This window comes from Sus scrofa, chromosome 5 (assembly GCF_054392235.1).
Source record: "Sus scrofa isolate SSC_HxYL_T2T_F1_AM1 chromosome 5, Sscrofa_HxYL_maternal_Yorkshire_Landrace_v2.0, whole genome shotgun sequence".
NCBI lineage: Eukaryota > Metazoa > Chordata > Mammalia > Artiodactyla > Suidae > Sus > Sus scrofa.
The window spans coordinates 63,794,076-63,808,881 of record NC_139387.1 but is presented as its reverse complement, the minus strand read 5'-3'; the positions used below and the strand labels follow the sequence as shown (position 1 = coordinate 63,808,881).

General features: G+C 38.3%; 1 protein-coding gene across 25 annotated transcripts in view; it reads right to left on the bottom strand.

Moving 5' to 3' along the window:
- EPS8 (EGFR pathway substrate 8, signaling adaptor) overlaps positions 1-14,806 on the bottom strand; it is a 268,177-nt gene that overhangs the window by 5,393 nt on the left and 247,978 nt on the right. For all 25 annotated transcript variants that reach the window (XM_084956694.1, XM_084956693.1, XM_084956701.1 and 22 more), the window contains one exon: positions 5,905-6,127. In XM_084956694.1, coding sequence (XP_084812820.1) covers positions 5,905-6,127 — 223 coding nt within the window. The remainder of the gene's footprint in view (positions 1-5,904; positions 6,128-14,806) is intronic.

Below are 14,806 nucleotides of genomic sequence, written 5' to 3'. Positions count from 1 at the left end.
CTTCAAGCCAACCCTTGATCCCATGTCCTCATTTAAATACTCTGACAGTAATTTCTCCCTACTTCTCCTATGTTATCAATTTTCCTCTTTTTCTCCCTCTTTTCTTTTTTTTAAAATTGAAGTATAGCTGATTTACAATATTGTGTAAGTGATTCAGTTATATATACACATACATACACCTTCCTTTCCTTAGATTCTTTTCCATTATAAGTTATTACAGGATATTAAGTATAGTTCCCTCTGCTAAGTGTAAGTCTTTGTTGTTTATCTATTTTTTTCTTTTTCTTTGTTATAAATTTTATGGGAGTACAGCTGACTTACAAAGTCATGTTAGCTTCAGGTGTACAGCCAAATCAGTTACACACAGACATACGTCCATTCCTTTTCAGATTCTTTTCCCATATAAGTTACCAGACAGTATTGAATAGATTACCCTGTGATATACAGTAGGTCCTTTTTATCAATTTTCCTCTTTTACTGAGTCATCTCATCAGCATACAAACATGCTATTTCTTGTTACTTCTCTGGCTTGTAAGTAAACCCTTGTCTTAATTTCATGCCCCTTCTCAGCTACCACCCATTTCTCCCCTCCCCTTTCATCAAAACTCCATGAAAAGCTGTCTATATTAGTTGATTCCAATTCCCATGCTCCAGTTTCCTCTTAAATCCATTGCAATTAGGCTTTCGGCCCCATCCCTTCACTCCCTTTTGCTAAAATCCAATGGTTGATTCCCAGTCATTTCCTCTTTGAATCTATCAGCAACATTTGAAGAAGCTGAAATACTTTCTTTTTGTGGCCTTCAGGACACCACTCTGATTTTCCTCTTGTCTCACCAGCCTCTCCTCAGCATCCTTTTTTCAGAATCTTCTCATTTCCCCAACTCTCCAGGGCATAGTCCTTGGATCTCTTTTCTGCACACATTCCATCAATGACAATTGTGCCTAGTCTCATGGCTTTAAATGTCAGGGTTTTTTTTGCGGGGGGGGGGGGGCTGCACCCACAGCATATGGAAGTTCCCAGGCCAGGGATTGAATCCGAGCCACAGTTGCAACCTATGACACAACTGTGGCAACACTGGATCCTTAACACTGTGCCAGGCTGGGGATCAAACCTGTCTCACAGCAGCGACCCAAGCCACTACAGAGACAACATCAGAAACTTAACCCAGTGCATCACTGTGGGAAACCCTTAAATGCTATTTAAAAGCTGATAACCACCCAAATGATTTTGCCAGTCCAGGCTCGCCCTCAAAACTCTAGAGCCAGGTGTGCCAACCATCTACTTGACATGTTCATTAGGATGTCTACCACTTCCCTCAAACATAACATGTCAAATGAATTACTCATCTTCTGATCTGAATCTGAATTAGTTCAGATTACTCATCTTCTTCCTGAAGTTTGCTTTTATGCTAGACTTTTCAACAAGTTGGTAATTCTGTTTTTCCAGTTCCTCCAGCAAAATGCCATGGAGTTACGCTTGATTCTCTTTTGCCCTAGATTACGTGCAATCCATCAGCAAACTGTTGGTCCTGCCATTAAAATAGACCACACAGCCAACCACTTCACTCCATTTTTTTTCTGTTTCCATCTTGGTCTGAGCTACCAGTCTGTTCACAGGTCTTTCTGCTTCTAATTTCCACCACCCCACGCTTTGCTCCTCATTCTTTTCTCAGCTAAATTAATCCTTTTCAAATATAAGTCTCTCTCTCACACACACGTACACACATGCACAAACATAGAAATATTATCTGTATACCACCTTCAAGGATTAAGTACAAAGAACTGATATAGTAATCCAATTAACTAACTTGGCAAGTAACAATGACCTGGTCACTAAGGGAGCTTTTGTGACCATTGTTCTGTTTTTTTTTTTAGGGAGAATGTTTTAGCAAGTGTTTGGTGTCCCAGGGAAATAAGTGAAAGTGTGAAATAAACAGATTGTGTCATTTCAGTCTAATTTTTTTTTAATGCCCCAAGTATTCAGGGAACCTTTTGAAGAAGAAGTCAAAAGAAAGAGAAATAGGAGAAAAGAAGGAAAGGAAGGAGGGAGAAGGGGTGAAGGGTGAGAGGGACTATTATTGATTGTTATATTTAAGAAATACATGACAAGCATTTCATTAGTTAACGCTTAAATCACTGTGATTTAGTCATACTGCCATACAGTCCAGGAAGACATCTCAAAGAAATACAAAAGCATCACCACACTAAAAGGTTTACTGTCTTATCTGCGGACATAGCCGCTGCAGGATCATCTCTAGTGCACAATATAACCTCTTTCCAGGGAATATAAAAACCACCTCTAATGTGTTCCTGCTTTGGTTTCCATTTGCCAGGTTCTAGCACACAACACACCAGACTAACTTTATGCCTCTTTCTAAAACAAGACTTCTGATTCCAAAAGATTAAACTCAGACAAAAGGACTAGCATTTCAGAGGAAATGGAAGAAATGCACAACAACTAAAGCACTGCTATCTTCAAAAGTGGTGAGAACTTTTTGAATCCTGTGACAAGAAAAATTGAATAGTTTCCATGATACAGGGCTCCCAGCAGCTAATTTGAATCAGTGCAAGTTACACTTCAGAAGAGGAGGCTGGCCCTTGATACTTGCTACATTTTTAAAAACAGGCCTGTGGACTTTTTTTCCTTCTTTATGGCTGCTGGGTAGCATTTTTCTGGGTGAGTATGATTTACTGCTCCTTGAATTTTATTCTTATCAGACGTCTAGGCCATAAGCAGAGAATGTAGGTAGCATAAAAGGTATCTTTTGAAAGAAACCTGGCTACCAAAAAAGAAGTATGTCTATTTGGTTCTAAAAGACCATTGAGAAGCCCTAACATTCATTCAAAAGAAATGCTATTCAAAAAGATACTTGAGAAAAAACTATCAAGAAAATGGTTATTTTATAGGAGTCCCCACAGTGCTGCAGCAGAAACGAATCCGACTGGGAACCATGAGGTTGCGGGTTCGATCCCTGGCCTCGCTCAGCAGGTCCAGGATCTGGCATTGCCATGGCCTGTGGTGTAGGTCACAGATGTGGCTCAGATCTGGCGTTGCTGTGGCTGTGGCATAGGCCGGCAGCTGCAGCTCCAATTAGCCCCCTAGCCTGGGAACCTCCCTATGCTGTGGGTGAGGCCCTAAAAAGACAAAAAGACAAAAAAAATAAAATAAAATAGTTATTTTATAAAAAGAATTCTCTTTATTTTTAATGCTAAACTACACTTTTGGTCCGTCTTTAAAAGGAACACTATATAAATACATGCAAAATTTTATTATTTTAAGGAAACAAGTACACGTGTTAATTTTGGGAGAGAGGTTTATGTTTTACATACCAATGTCATTCTTTTACTTATGAAAAACAGACTTGAAACGAATGAGTCACAATTATCAGGAGAGTTCTCTATCTTTAAAGCATTCTAACCATGCTTCTTTCCCATTAGGTTATTCTTAGTTTCTTAGACTAGGACAAAGAACAAACTGTCCCAGCGCACAGACTGTTCCAAAATTGGGCCTGGATGCCTTTGACCCTGATCCTAGGCCTGGAGAAAGAGCACCACAGTGTCAAAGATTACCATGCTGACGTATCAAAGGAGGGAGATGTTATAAACTTGCGGTAAGAATGAAGAAAGCCTCTGAGAGGAAACTTTCCCTTAGGGACATCAATAAAAACATTTATAATTTTCTCATCTCAAAACTATGTCTTTAGTGTCCGAAAAAAAAAGCATCCTTTTAAAAAACATAAGCAAAAATATTTTAAAATTTGATAGCAAATTATATTTATACACACAGACACACAAACATACACACAGCTGTTTTGCTGCCCAGAAAGAGTTAATCATTTTTCTATTAGTTCTTTGGTAAGATTAACATATAGATAAGGTGATTAAAAATGGCTACATCTCAGTTGAGAAAGTAATGTCTAAAAATAGTTTGTGTTTATGGCATTTAACCAGAATTTCCAGAACAATTAAAGAGTAATAATTTGTGTCTTCTTTTTTTAAAAAAATGTATCCAGAATGACCGCAAGTGAACAGATGAGGCTATGATCTACTGAGATAAGAAAAACAATAGGGTAAAAATGGGAGTGAGTGATTCAAAAATTTGATTTTGAACTTGAATCTCAAACATCCAATCTCCACTATAAAGTTAATAGTTCAAAACATGTATCTGGATGCCAGATATAAGATTTGATATGAAGACAAATTTATGAGTCATTCCTTTTCCAATAGTAGAGACTGTATTGAAAGAAGTGAAAACAGAGTGATCATCTACAGTAAAAGCATGTTTATAAGCAAAGAACGCAGAACTGAGCCTGGAAGAGGCTATTTGAGAGAATGAAAGATGTCCTTTACACACACACAGACACACACAAATACACAGATACACACAGACACACACACACACACACATACCCTTTATATGCTTTTATCATATTGAGGAAGTATTTTCCCAGCCCTAGTTTTCCAAGAATTTTTATATTTCAAGTATAGATAAAGCAATTTTATAATACTTATAAACACAATCTGAAGATTGAACAGACAAGCCACATACTATAAGATGAAACAAAATAAAAATTATCTTAGAATTATCTTCAGTTTTCCAATTATTTACACTGGTATTCCCAAGTATTAACATGGAAAATCTAAAGTTGGCCAAAGATCTTTTAGTATTTAAATCTAGTTTTCATAGAAACCATTCATATGGGAGTTCCCGCTGTGGCACAGAGGGAAGGAATCCGACTAGTATCCATGAGGATGTGGGTTTGATCCTTGGCTTCACTCAGTGGGTCAGGGATCTGGTGTTGCCTTGGGCTAAGGTGTAGGTGCTGATCTTGCATTGCTGTGCTGTGGCTTAGGCCAGCAGCTATAACTCTATGTGACCCCTAGCTCTCCATATGCCACAGGTGCAGCCCTAAAAAGCAAAAAAGAAAGAAAGAAAGAGAGAGAGAGAGAGAGAGAGAGAGAGAGAGAGAGAGAAAGAAAGAAAGAAAGCAAGCAAGCATTCACGTGAAAAATAAAATCTAAATTTATAAGAATTGAAATTGAAATCTAAATCTGAATTTGGAGGGCAAATTTGAAACTGCTATTGGCAGGTTGATTATATTAAGCTACTGTGATTGTGCATATATGTGTGTCTATACATACACATTACGTATATGAGGTAGAGAAGCAAAAAAACTATGATGGTAATACTGATGATGATAACAGCAAAAATTTACTAACTGCTTATAATGTGTAACATCAATTGGGATTTTTGAGCCTCAGTATCACTGACATTTTGGGTTAGGTTGTGTGTGGTGGGGGAGGAGCTGGCCTATTCATCTTAGGATGTTAACTACATCCCTAACTTCTACCTATTATATGCCAGTCACATCCACCCAATTTTGACCAAAATATGTCTCCAGGACAAATACCAAATGTCCTGGGGAAAAATTACCTCTGGCTGAGAAGGACTGATTTGAATGCTTTATATATGCATTATATCATTAAATCTTCAAAATTATCCTATGAAGCAAATATCATTATTACTGTTAAGATATTAAAATATAGAGAGGATTATTAAATTGTTGAAGGTCTCATGGCCAGCAAGTGATGTTTCACTATACAAACTCACTCTACAAGCATGTCTGCCTTCAGAGTCTATATTCAACCACCACAACATACTGGAGTATGTGTAGAAATACACACATTAGAGAACAGAGAGATTTCCTGTTTCTCAGAATCACTTGGAGGATGAGAAACTAGGTGAAAATCTTTGCAATCTATAAGTACCATGCAAGTATAAAGGCCTGTTATTTATATTTGATAATATTTGTTATCAAGCAGAACCAATGATAAATAATTTTAACTTAATGTTTTTAATTCACAGGAAAAACTGTAATTTTTTCGCCTCCCTGGGAGACTTACGGTCCACAGGGATTTGTTTCTGCCGCTGGCTGTCTCGCACAATACTGCCACCACTGTCACTGGAGCTGCTGTTCTGACGGGTTACATTTGCCGGGACCTTTGACACAGGAACAGGTGCTGGAGCAGAAGGTGGAAGGGGGACAGGAACAGGAGCTGGTGTTGGAGGAGGTGATGGAGCAGAGGGAATATCAGTTGGTCTTGGACCATACTCCATCCTTTGTTTCTATAAAAAGACCAGAAATTATTTCAAAATGGTGAAAATATAAACCTAGACTAGGAAAACAAATTGTACTTTGATAGGACATTGCTGGCTATTTATTTGCAAACTTACCTGCAAATCTATAGCAAATTCATGTGTGTGTTTGTGTGTGCATGTATACACACAACCCTCCAATCCTACATGGTATAATAATTATTAAAACTTATTTTTTAAATATTCCACATATGTGTTCAAAATCAAAATGTAAATTAAGGAATCAAAAGGATACACCAACAACAAACAGTAGTACTAATAATACTCAAGAAAATTAATAATAAGTAAATGTCAAGAAAATTAAATTTGAACTTGGAATCACATAAGGTCAGAGTAGGTCAAAATATTTCTGATTATGTTATAATTTCTGTTAATAATAGCTTCTAACTACACTGGAAATCTAAAAGTCAACAACAATAAAACATTACTTACTCACTTTAAATCCATGTTACATTCACAAGTACTTAATTCTGCTATTTCCAAGTAATTTAAGAAGGGAGACAATATTCTAGTAGATAAAATGACTATGCTTTAAAATAAATAAGCAATTTTTTTAAAGTGTTAATTTTTTCAAGTCATAATCCTTTTTGCAATCATCTGAGAGCGGATTTATTAAATTCAGAAATTTTCCTTGTTGAATTAGGAATATGGTGATAGTAATTGTATGGTCTCTAAATGTTTATGATAACATCTCAAAAGCATATTACTAGAAAAAAGTCCATGTGGGGATTTGTATCTTTTTTATTTTATTTTCTCTGTTTTGCCTTTCTAGGGCTGCAGGTGCAGCATATGGAAGTTCCCACCCCAGGGGTCAAACTGGAACTGTAGCCATGGGCCTATACCACAGCCACAGCAACACCGGACAGATCCGAACTGCACCTATGACCTGCACCACAGCTTGTGGCAACGCTGGTTCCTTAACCCACTGAGCAAAGCGAGGGATTGAACCTGAGTCCTCAGGGATACTAGTTGGGTTTATTACTGCTGAGCCACGAACGGAACCCCCTGGATTTGTATTTCAAAAAGGTAGATGTGAACATGCTGTACAGTAAAAAAAAAATAATAATGTATTGGGGAAATAAAAATAAATAAATAAATGTTTCATCACTGTAAAAATAAATAAAAAGGTGGATGTTATAGAATATATAATAGCTCTCAATAATTTTTAAATCGTGATCTAGGCTATTATAAAATAGTATTTGTATATATTCCCTATTAAACTACACACAATAGTTATAACTTTAAACAAAATAACATTACTAGATAACTGAATTCAAAGAGTAAGTTCCAAATTCTCAAAAGGCAACATTTTTTGGACAGAATCAGATATATAGAACAATGACTTATGATTTAGGTGAAGTTTTGATACTGCATTGGCAGAAGTTTAATTACTCTAAAATTCAGGATTGGCAGATGAAATGCAAAAAGCAGGCCTTTTGGTAATCTGGTTCTTTGGTTAGAACACTATTTACTTTTAATTTCTAAATTGGCCCAAATATAAGGTGATATTTATTTTTAAAAGAGGCCTTCCCAATTTCCACAGAGATCAAAGACATAAAAATACACACCACACACACATCATTTTTTAATTCTCACTTAAAAATCAACACACCACCCTCCTAGGCACCTTCACAGCAAATGAACAAACACCTGTGGAAACCAGCGGGGGCAGCAGCTCTGGTTCTCTGCTGTCTCTTTAAAAGCTGCCACTCACCAGCCAGTGGGGTGGGGAAGGTGAGAGTGTATGAAGCCAGGATGGGAGGAGAACTGAAAGAAGCGTTTGTTATGCTGCTATTTCTTGGAGGGGTATGGAAGGGAAAAGGAGGGAGGGAGGAGGAAGGGAAGGAGTCGGGGTTAAATTCACAGAGCAAGCCACGGAATTACATGGGAGAGAAACAGACATTGCTGACCCCTCAGCATTCAAGGCCTGGCAACGTTTCTAATTTTTCAATGAAAGAGTGTATTATATTATTATCATCCACAAAACAATGTTCCTATATTTGGGCCAATAAAATACTTCAAGCAATCAAAATACAGCAAACATCACTGAAATATAATACTTAGCACACACCAAAGTCATCTGATTAGTGTATAGGCAATACTCCCTTGACAAGAATGTCCTCTACACATCATTTCTTGAAGGGTTGGTGAATTCTCACATTAGGATTTCAAAAGTGTCAGCGTTTAAATGATCGCTTTTAGAGCTTAAACAAGCCCCCAAATGCTATTGATACTGATTTCCATGTTAAAATTCACATTTTCTGCTTTCAAAAAACAAGAACAGCTAGTATTTTGCATCCATCACATAATACTGTGAAAAACTAAATACCTATTGTCACAATCAAGCCTGCAGACAGGCTCACCAAATCTTCTGTGCCTAATTTCCTTCATCTGTCATTGCTATATAGTGCAATGTTATCAGTATAAACTATGAGAATCACAGGCTTAAATACATATATAAAATATATATATATAATATAAATAAACCCATATGAATATTTTTTATAAATTCTGCCATAAATTTTATTTACTTGCATATTTTCCCCTTTTCCTGGTGCTCCTTTCTGCCTCATTCTTCCAACCCCTGGAACGAAAAAGGGGCAAGGTACCTTCCTCAAATCATTATAACCTCTTCTGAAATGAAAACCAAGGCCGCTTTTCCATGAAAACTGATAAGTTGTCCTCTGTGTGGAGGAAACAGGATCAATACTGACACTCGAAACCACTTTTCATCACCCATCTCTATCTTCTCCACTCCCTTGACTTACCATCCAATTACTGCTCTCCCCTTCACTATTACTCTTGTTTACTTTTGGTCACTATGTCTCTTGGTTACCTTTGCTTGACCCCTGAACTTATGCCAAGTCTTGGAGAGCAGAAATCTACCCTGAACTTTCTTCTCTTGAACCAAGGGTGCTGAATCTCCAAATCCAGAAAGAACTCGTGACCAACTATTCCCAGTTCGCCTGGAACTCTCCCAGTGTTAGCACTGGAAGTCCCACATCCCTACCAACCCCTCAGGTGTGGGCAACCTGGGATGATGGGTCACCCTCGTGTGAACTTACTTTGGTCCCATCACTGTCACTTCATAACCCTTGCCTTTTGGCTCCCACGCATTTATTTAAAGTTCTGTTTAAAACAAAAAATTTCTCTTTGTCGTGTCCTCTTTCTCTGATAGAAGGCAGAATTACTAGAGCTGAAGGAAAATGTACTTTTCTATTCATAATTAAACCCAAATGAGTCACTTTTCTTAACTACTAAGACTGAGTAGAAATTCTCAAGGATTAAAGAAAGTCATCTAGAGATAAGCTCCTGATTCAAGCAAGCTACTGCTTCAGAGGGGAAATTATGCAAGCAACCCCAACAAAGCCAGTAAAATTGAACTGTGCTTAAAAATGTAACCTACACATTTTTTTTTCTCCTCTAAATTTAGTCTCTTTGGAATTCTGCAGTGAAAACTAGGCACAGCTGGAACATTTGGAGGGTGTTAAGTCCAGAGATTGAATCCAAAAAATTACATTAAAAAGAAGTGCCTTGAGGAAACAAATGTGGGTTACCTCTGACAGCTCGCCCAGTAATTGCTATTAGGAAAATGGAGCAAATCACATCAAATGAGAAAATTTAACACAGGAGATGGAACTAAAATAATATCAATTATACTTCACATCGAATGTCAGAAAACGTGAGCCAATCAGTTTTTTGACAGTAAAATTACCTGCCTACAAATCAACCAGGGAAGGTGCTTGTAAACATATAATTCATTCCCACCACTATCTAGCCATGGGAAACTGTAGAGAGTGTTTCAATAATTATTTGTGTATCCAAGTATTGTGTTCTAAAATATTTAGATGAAGGTTCATCTTATAGGTTAAGAAGAATACAATTTGAATACATTAATGTAAGATAAATTCTTCTCATAAGTTGATTTACAAAAGGAAGTATATATCATGGTGTGTTTTAGTGAGCTTTAGTTGAACTTGTATGCAGTTAAACAGAAAATTTTATAATTCTGTATATATGCATGTTGGGCAGTAGTTTATATATATATAATATATGGAGAGAGAGAGAGAGAGAGAGAATAGGTATTACTCAAATTATTACAAGAAATGTTTGAGAAAATGTCAACATGTGAAACAGAATAAAAAGTAGTCATCCCTGGAGTTCCCGTCATGGCGCAGTGGAAACAAATCCGACTAGTATCCATGAGGATGCAGGTTCAATCCCTGGCTTCGCTCAGTGGATTGAGGATCTGGCGTTGCCGTGAGCTGCAGTGTAGGCTGCAGATGTGGCTTGGATCCAGCATTGCTGTGGCTGTGGCGTAGGGCAGCAGCTGTAAGCTCCAATTCGACCCCTAGCCTGGGAACTTCCATGTGCCACAAGTGCGCCCCTCAGCCCACCCCCCAAAAATGTAACCATCACTGTCTAAAGACCATGTCTCTAATTAATAGATGAATAGAGAGCTCTGAGATTATTTTTTTTAAAAATTTAAGAGCTGAATATTATCAGGAAGTTAGTCTGCTGGAATGAATGTAAAGAAATGTTGAGTAAAATGGTGACTCTCTGTCCAGCAGTTAACTGAGTATCTGGATTGAGCTTGAAAAATAAAGTGTTCATAACACCAGCTGAAATTAGAAGTGCTAGTAGTGTAGTATTCACCTGTAGAAAATATTTCCAGTTTTTGTTTTTTGGTTTTTTTGTTTTTTTGTCTTTTTGCTATTTCTTTGGGCTGCTCCCGCAGCATATGGAGGTTCCCAGGCTAGGGGTCGAATCGGAGCTGTAGCCACCGGCCTACGCCAGAGCCACAGCAACGTGGGATCCGAGCTGCGTCTGCGACCTACACCACAGCTCACGGCAACGCCGGATCGTTAACCCACTGAGCAAGGGCAGGGAATGAACCTGCACCCTCATGGTTCCTAGTCGGATTCGTTAACCACTGGGCCACGACGGGGACTCCTATTTCCAGTTTTAATTTAGGACTACCTGAACATGTACATAGACAACAAAATGGTATATCTAGACTGGATTATGGAGTTCATGAAACTTGGCCCCTTCTATTTTACAGCTTAGCAAGTTGGAACAGAGAAAAATAAGCTATTTGCTTTAAGGTCATACAGCTGGCCAGTGGCAAAGCCAGGACTAGAATCCTTTCCCAGCAGGACCTAGGTTGGGGCTGTTTCCACACATCATAATATCTCTTGCTAGAAAACAGAGCATATGAGAAATTTTCTGTTGAATTTATAAGATCCCAATGACCAGACATTCACAATTATTTGCATTTTGTTAGAGTAAAAATATCTGTAATAATAAGCACATAGACTTAAGAATTATAATAAATAGGGCATTCCCATTGTGGATCAGTGGTAATGACTCCAACTAGTAACCACGAGGATGTGGGTTCTACCCCTGGCCTCACTCAGTGGATTTTGGATTCAGCATTGCTGTGAGCTGCAGTGTAGGTTACAGATGTAGCTTGGATCTGGCACTGATGTGGCTATGGCGTAGGCTGGCAGCTGTAGCTCCAATTTGACCTCTAGCCTAGGAACTTCCATATACCATGGGTGCAGCCCTAAAAGACAAAAAAAAAAAAATTATAAAAAATAAAAGAGTTCTTTAGTCAAGACTCTGAGGATACTGGAAATAATGGGGGGTGGGGTTGGCTCCTGCTCTTGGCGTGGAACCTGAGGATCCGTATCAGCAAATGGGCCATCCTGGTAGATGAAGAGTCAAAGTGCTAGAGGTCAGGGGATGGAGTCAAAAGACATTATCAGGAAACGTGATGTGGCGAGTAGATTCCAGGTGAGGCGGAAAGAAACACCTGGATGTCCATTTGTTGCCCCAGAAAAGTACTCAAAAGCCCTGGAATGCTCTACGACAGAATTTTCATCAAAAGATACATCATTTATTTTCATTTCTCCAGCCTCTCTCATAAACATTTACTTCCTTGTCCCTGTGTTTTCAGCCAATCCTTTTTTATGTTCCACATCTTTCATAAATTCTTTATTACCTCCCTCCTCTTTGTTTTTAAAACTTTGCTGAAGCCATGGGGGAAAATACATTTGGTGGGAATGGCTGTCTTTACTGAGCTGTTAAAAATCACTCCAAATGTGTGGATATTAAACAGCCTGAACTCGCAGGGACATCAGGTAGCAATTCAACACCTTTTTGCAGTTGATGCCAGGTATGAATATCCCTGCTGTCAGCACAGAATCTCTAACCCAAGTGTGTGAACCTCAGGCAAGGGCTGCTCTCGTGCCCTTCACCCTGGAATGGCCCTTTTTTATATACACTTATTTACAGGAAACCTAAGCGCATGAAAAGGATAGTTCTAATAATTCTATGCCTTTTCAAAATATTTGGTGACTTGTGGATGCCACGTGGAAATTGTTTATATCTAATTCCCTTATGCCCACCATTCAAAAAAATGTCTCCTTTCTAAGGGAATTACATAGTTTGGATTATTTTCCTAGATGATTTTTAAAATGGAGAGAATGAATGAAATCCAAGGAATGGATGTGTCAAGCAAAAAATCCAATTCCAAGGGTGGTGACTGATCAGATCAACAGAGTACAATGCATGGTAAACCTATTCTGGGAAAATGTCACCTTAAGCATTTATACAGTGAAAAACTACAGGTCCACACAAAATGGGATATTAATCTTTTCTAAGCACTTTTCTTCCTGAGAGTCAAGTATAACAGATCATAGGTTCTGAGTCAGAGTCCTGAGGCCCCATTCTCGCTTCCTGCAGCTGCGTAACTGTGGGCAAGTTACTTCTCTATATCTAAGTTTCCTCATCTATAAAATGTACTTCCTTCACAAGGCTGTAATAGGCATTAACTGTACCAGTATTTGTGATGTCTTTAAAGGGTCTGGCAGACAGCCTGAGCATCTTTCTGTAGTATGGTACAGAGATCTAAAATGTCTTTGTAAGAAGTTTCTTTAAACTTCAAAATGTTGATATCAGAATTCCCACTGTGGCTCAATGTAAATGAATCTGACTAGCATCCATGAGTACACAGGTTTGATCCCCGGCCTTGCTCTGTGGGTTAAGGATCCAGTGTTGCTATGAGCTGTAGTGTAGGTTGCAGATGTGCCTCGGATCCTGAGTTGCTGTGGCTGTGGTGTAGGCTGGCAGCTATAGTTCTGATTGGACCCCTAGCCTGGGAACCTCCATATGCTGCAGGTGCGGCCCTAAAAGGACAAAGAAGACAAAAAATAAATAAATAAAATAAAATGTTAATATCATTGGATGGCTGAACAGGGGAAAAGTGTCAGCCATTTCCGAAGAGAGAGAGGGTGACTGCTCCTGATACACAAGCACAAAGGGAGGAGCAAGACCAGGGCGGATGGCCTGGAAATTTCACTCGGGGCAGCAGGCTCTTATGGACGATCTGCTCAGTGCTAGGATTTCTGTCTTTCCTCTCATCAAGTGTGAGATGCTGGCTTTCAATAAATATTTGTGGGTGTGAATGAATGAAAAGATGAATAAGACATAGAATTGCTTTTGATATGTTGGTCACCTGGTGGAGTTCTATAAGTTAAGGGTGTTAGGGTGACTGGAACCTACAGAAATACGGTGGTATCTTTATTGTTATCCTGAAATAAGCTGCAGGATTTTTCTTTAGATGGTGTATTTTAGGTTAAAGTGTCTGGTAACACTGTTGTAGAGATATAAAATAACTGGCATATATTTCCGAGAATGTTTTTCTTTTCTATCTTACTCTAGTCTTTTTTTTTCTGTGTGTGTTATAAACGCTTTGAGAATAGGAATCCTTTTGAAGTCCTAGTTATGCCAGATAGCAGCCTGTCAAGCTTGCTTATTAAAATTTTACAAGATTTTGGTGTTCTGTTGGGCTCAGACCGTTTTTCAGGAGGTGTTAAAAAATAGGTTGCTTTTAATATCTTTAAAAAGTCCTGTTCAACCTAAACACACATACACACACACACGTGAACAGGCACACACACAGAGAGAGCTTCTATACACACTTCTATGTGCATCACTGCGTTCTGAGCCACATCCAGAAAATTTCAGTAGACAGTCAGATAGTGTTGAAAAGTTTAAAAGGAAACACTCCAAACAAGCAACCCCCACAAGTTTCTATTTACATAAAGTAGCCAAACTAACTCATGAAACTTGTGAGTGCTTAAAACATTTCTTGGTTTGGCCAACGTTGACAAAAATACAAGGTTAGGCTCTGTTCGAGAAAGGAGAAATAGATTTTATGTTCTCAAGTTGAACTCTACCTATGGTACGTATTAATAGCTTTGGCTCAGTTTTAGACAGAAGCAATCTTTAAACAGAAAAGTCAACTTATGGCCCAAGCCAGGAATCCATGTTGAAGAAAAAGACAAGACTGAACAGTAAACAGGAAAAGGTAAGAGAGGTCACACTCCCTAGGAAATCTCAGGTGGGGGAAAAATACTTAGTATTTACAGTAGTATTTGCAAGTTTTATTTATCATATTTCATTGGGGTTTATCCATTCCTAGCAACCATGCACATAAGTGAAAACAAACTTGGCTGAGTGTTTCTAGCACTTTACACATAAACTTTAGGCTTTTGCACACATACTGCAACTAGTGATATCCTTTGCAAATAATGTTTCTTACTGTTTATCCATAGTTAAATATTAAAAACAGTTCATAGAGCT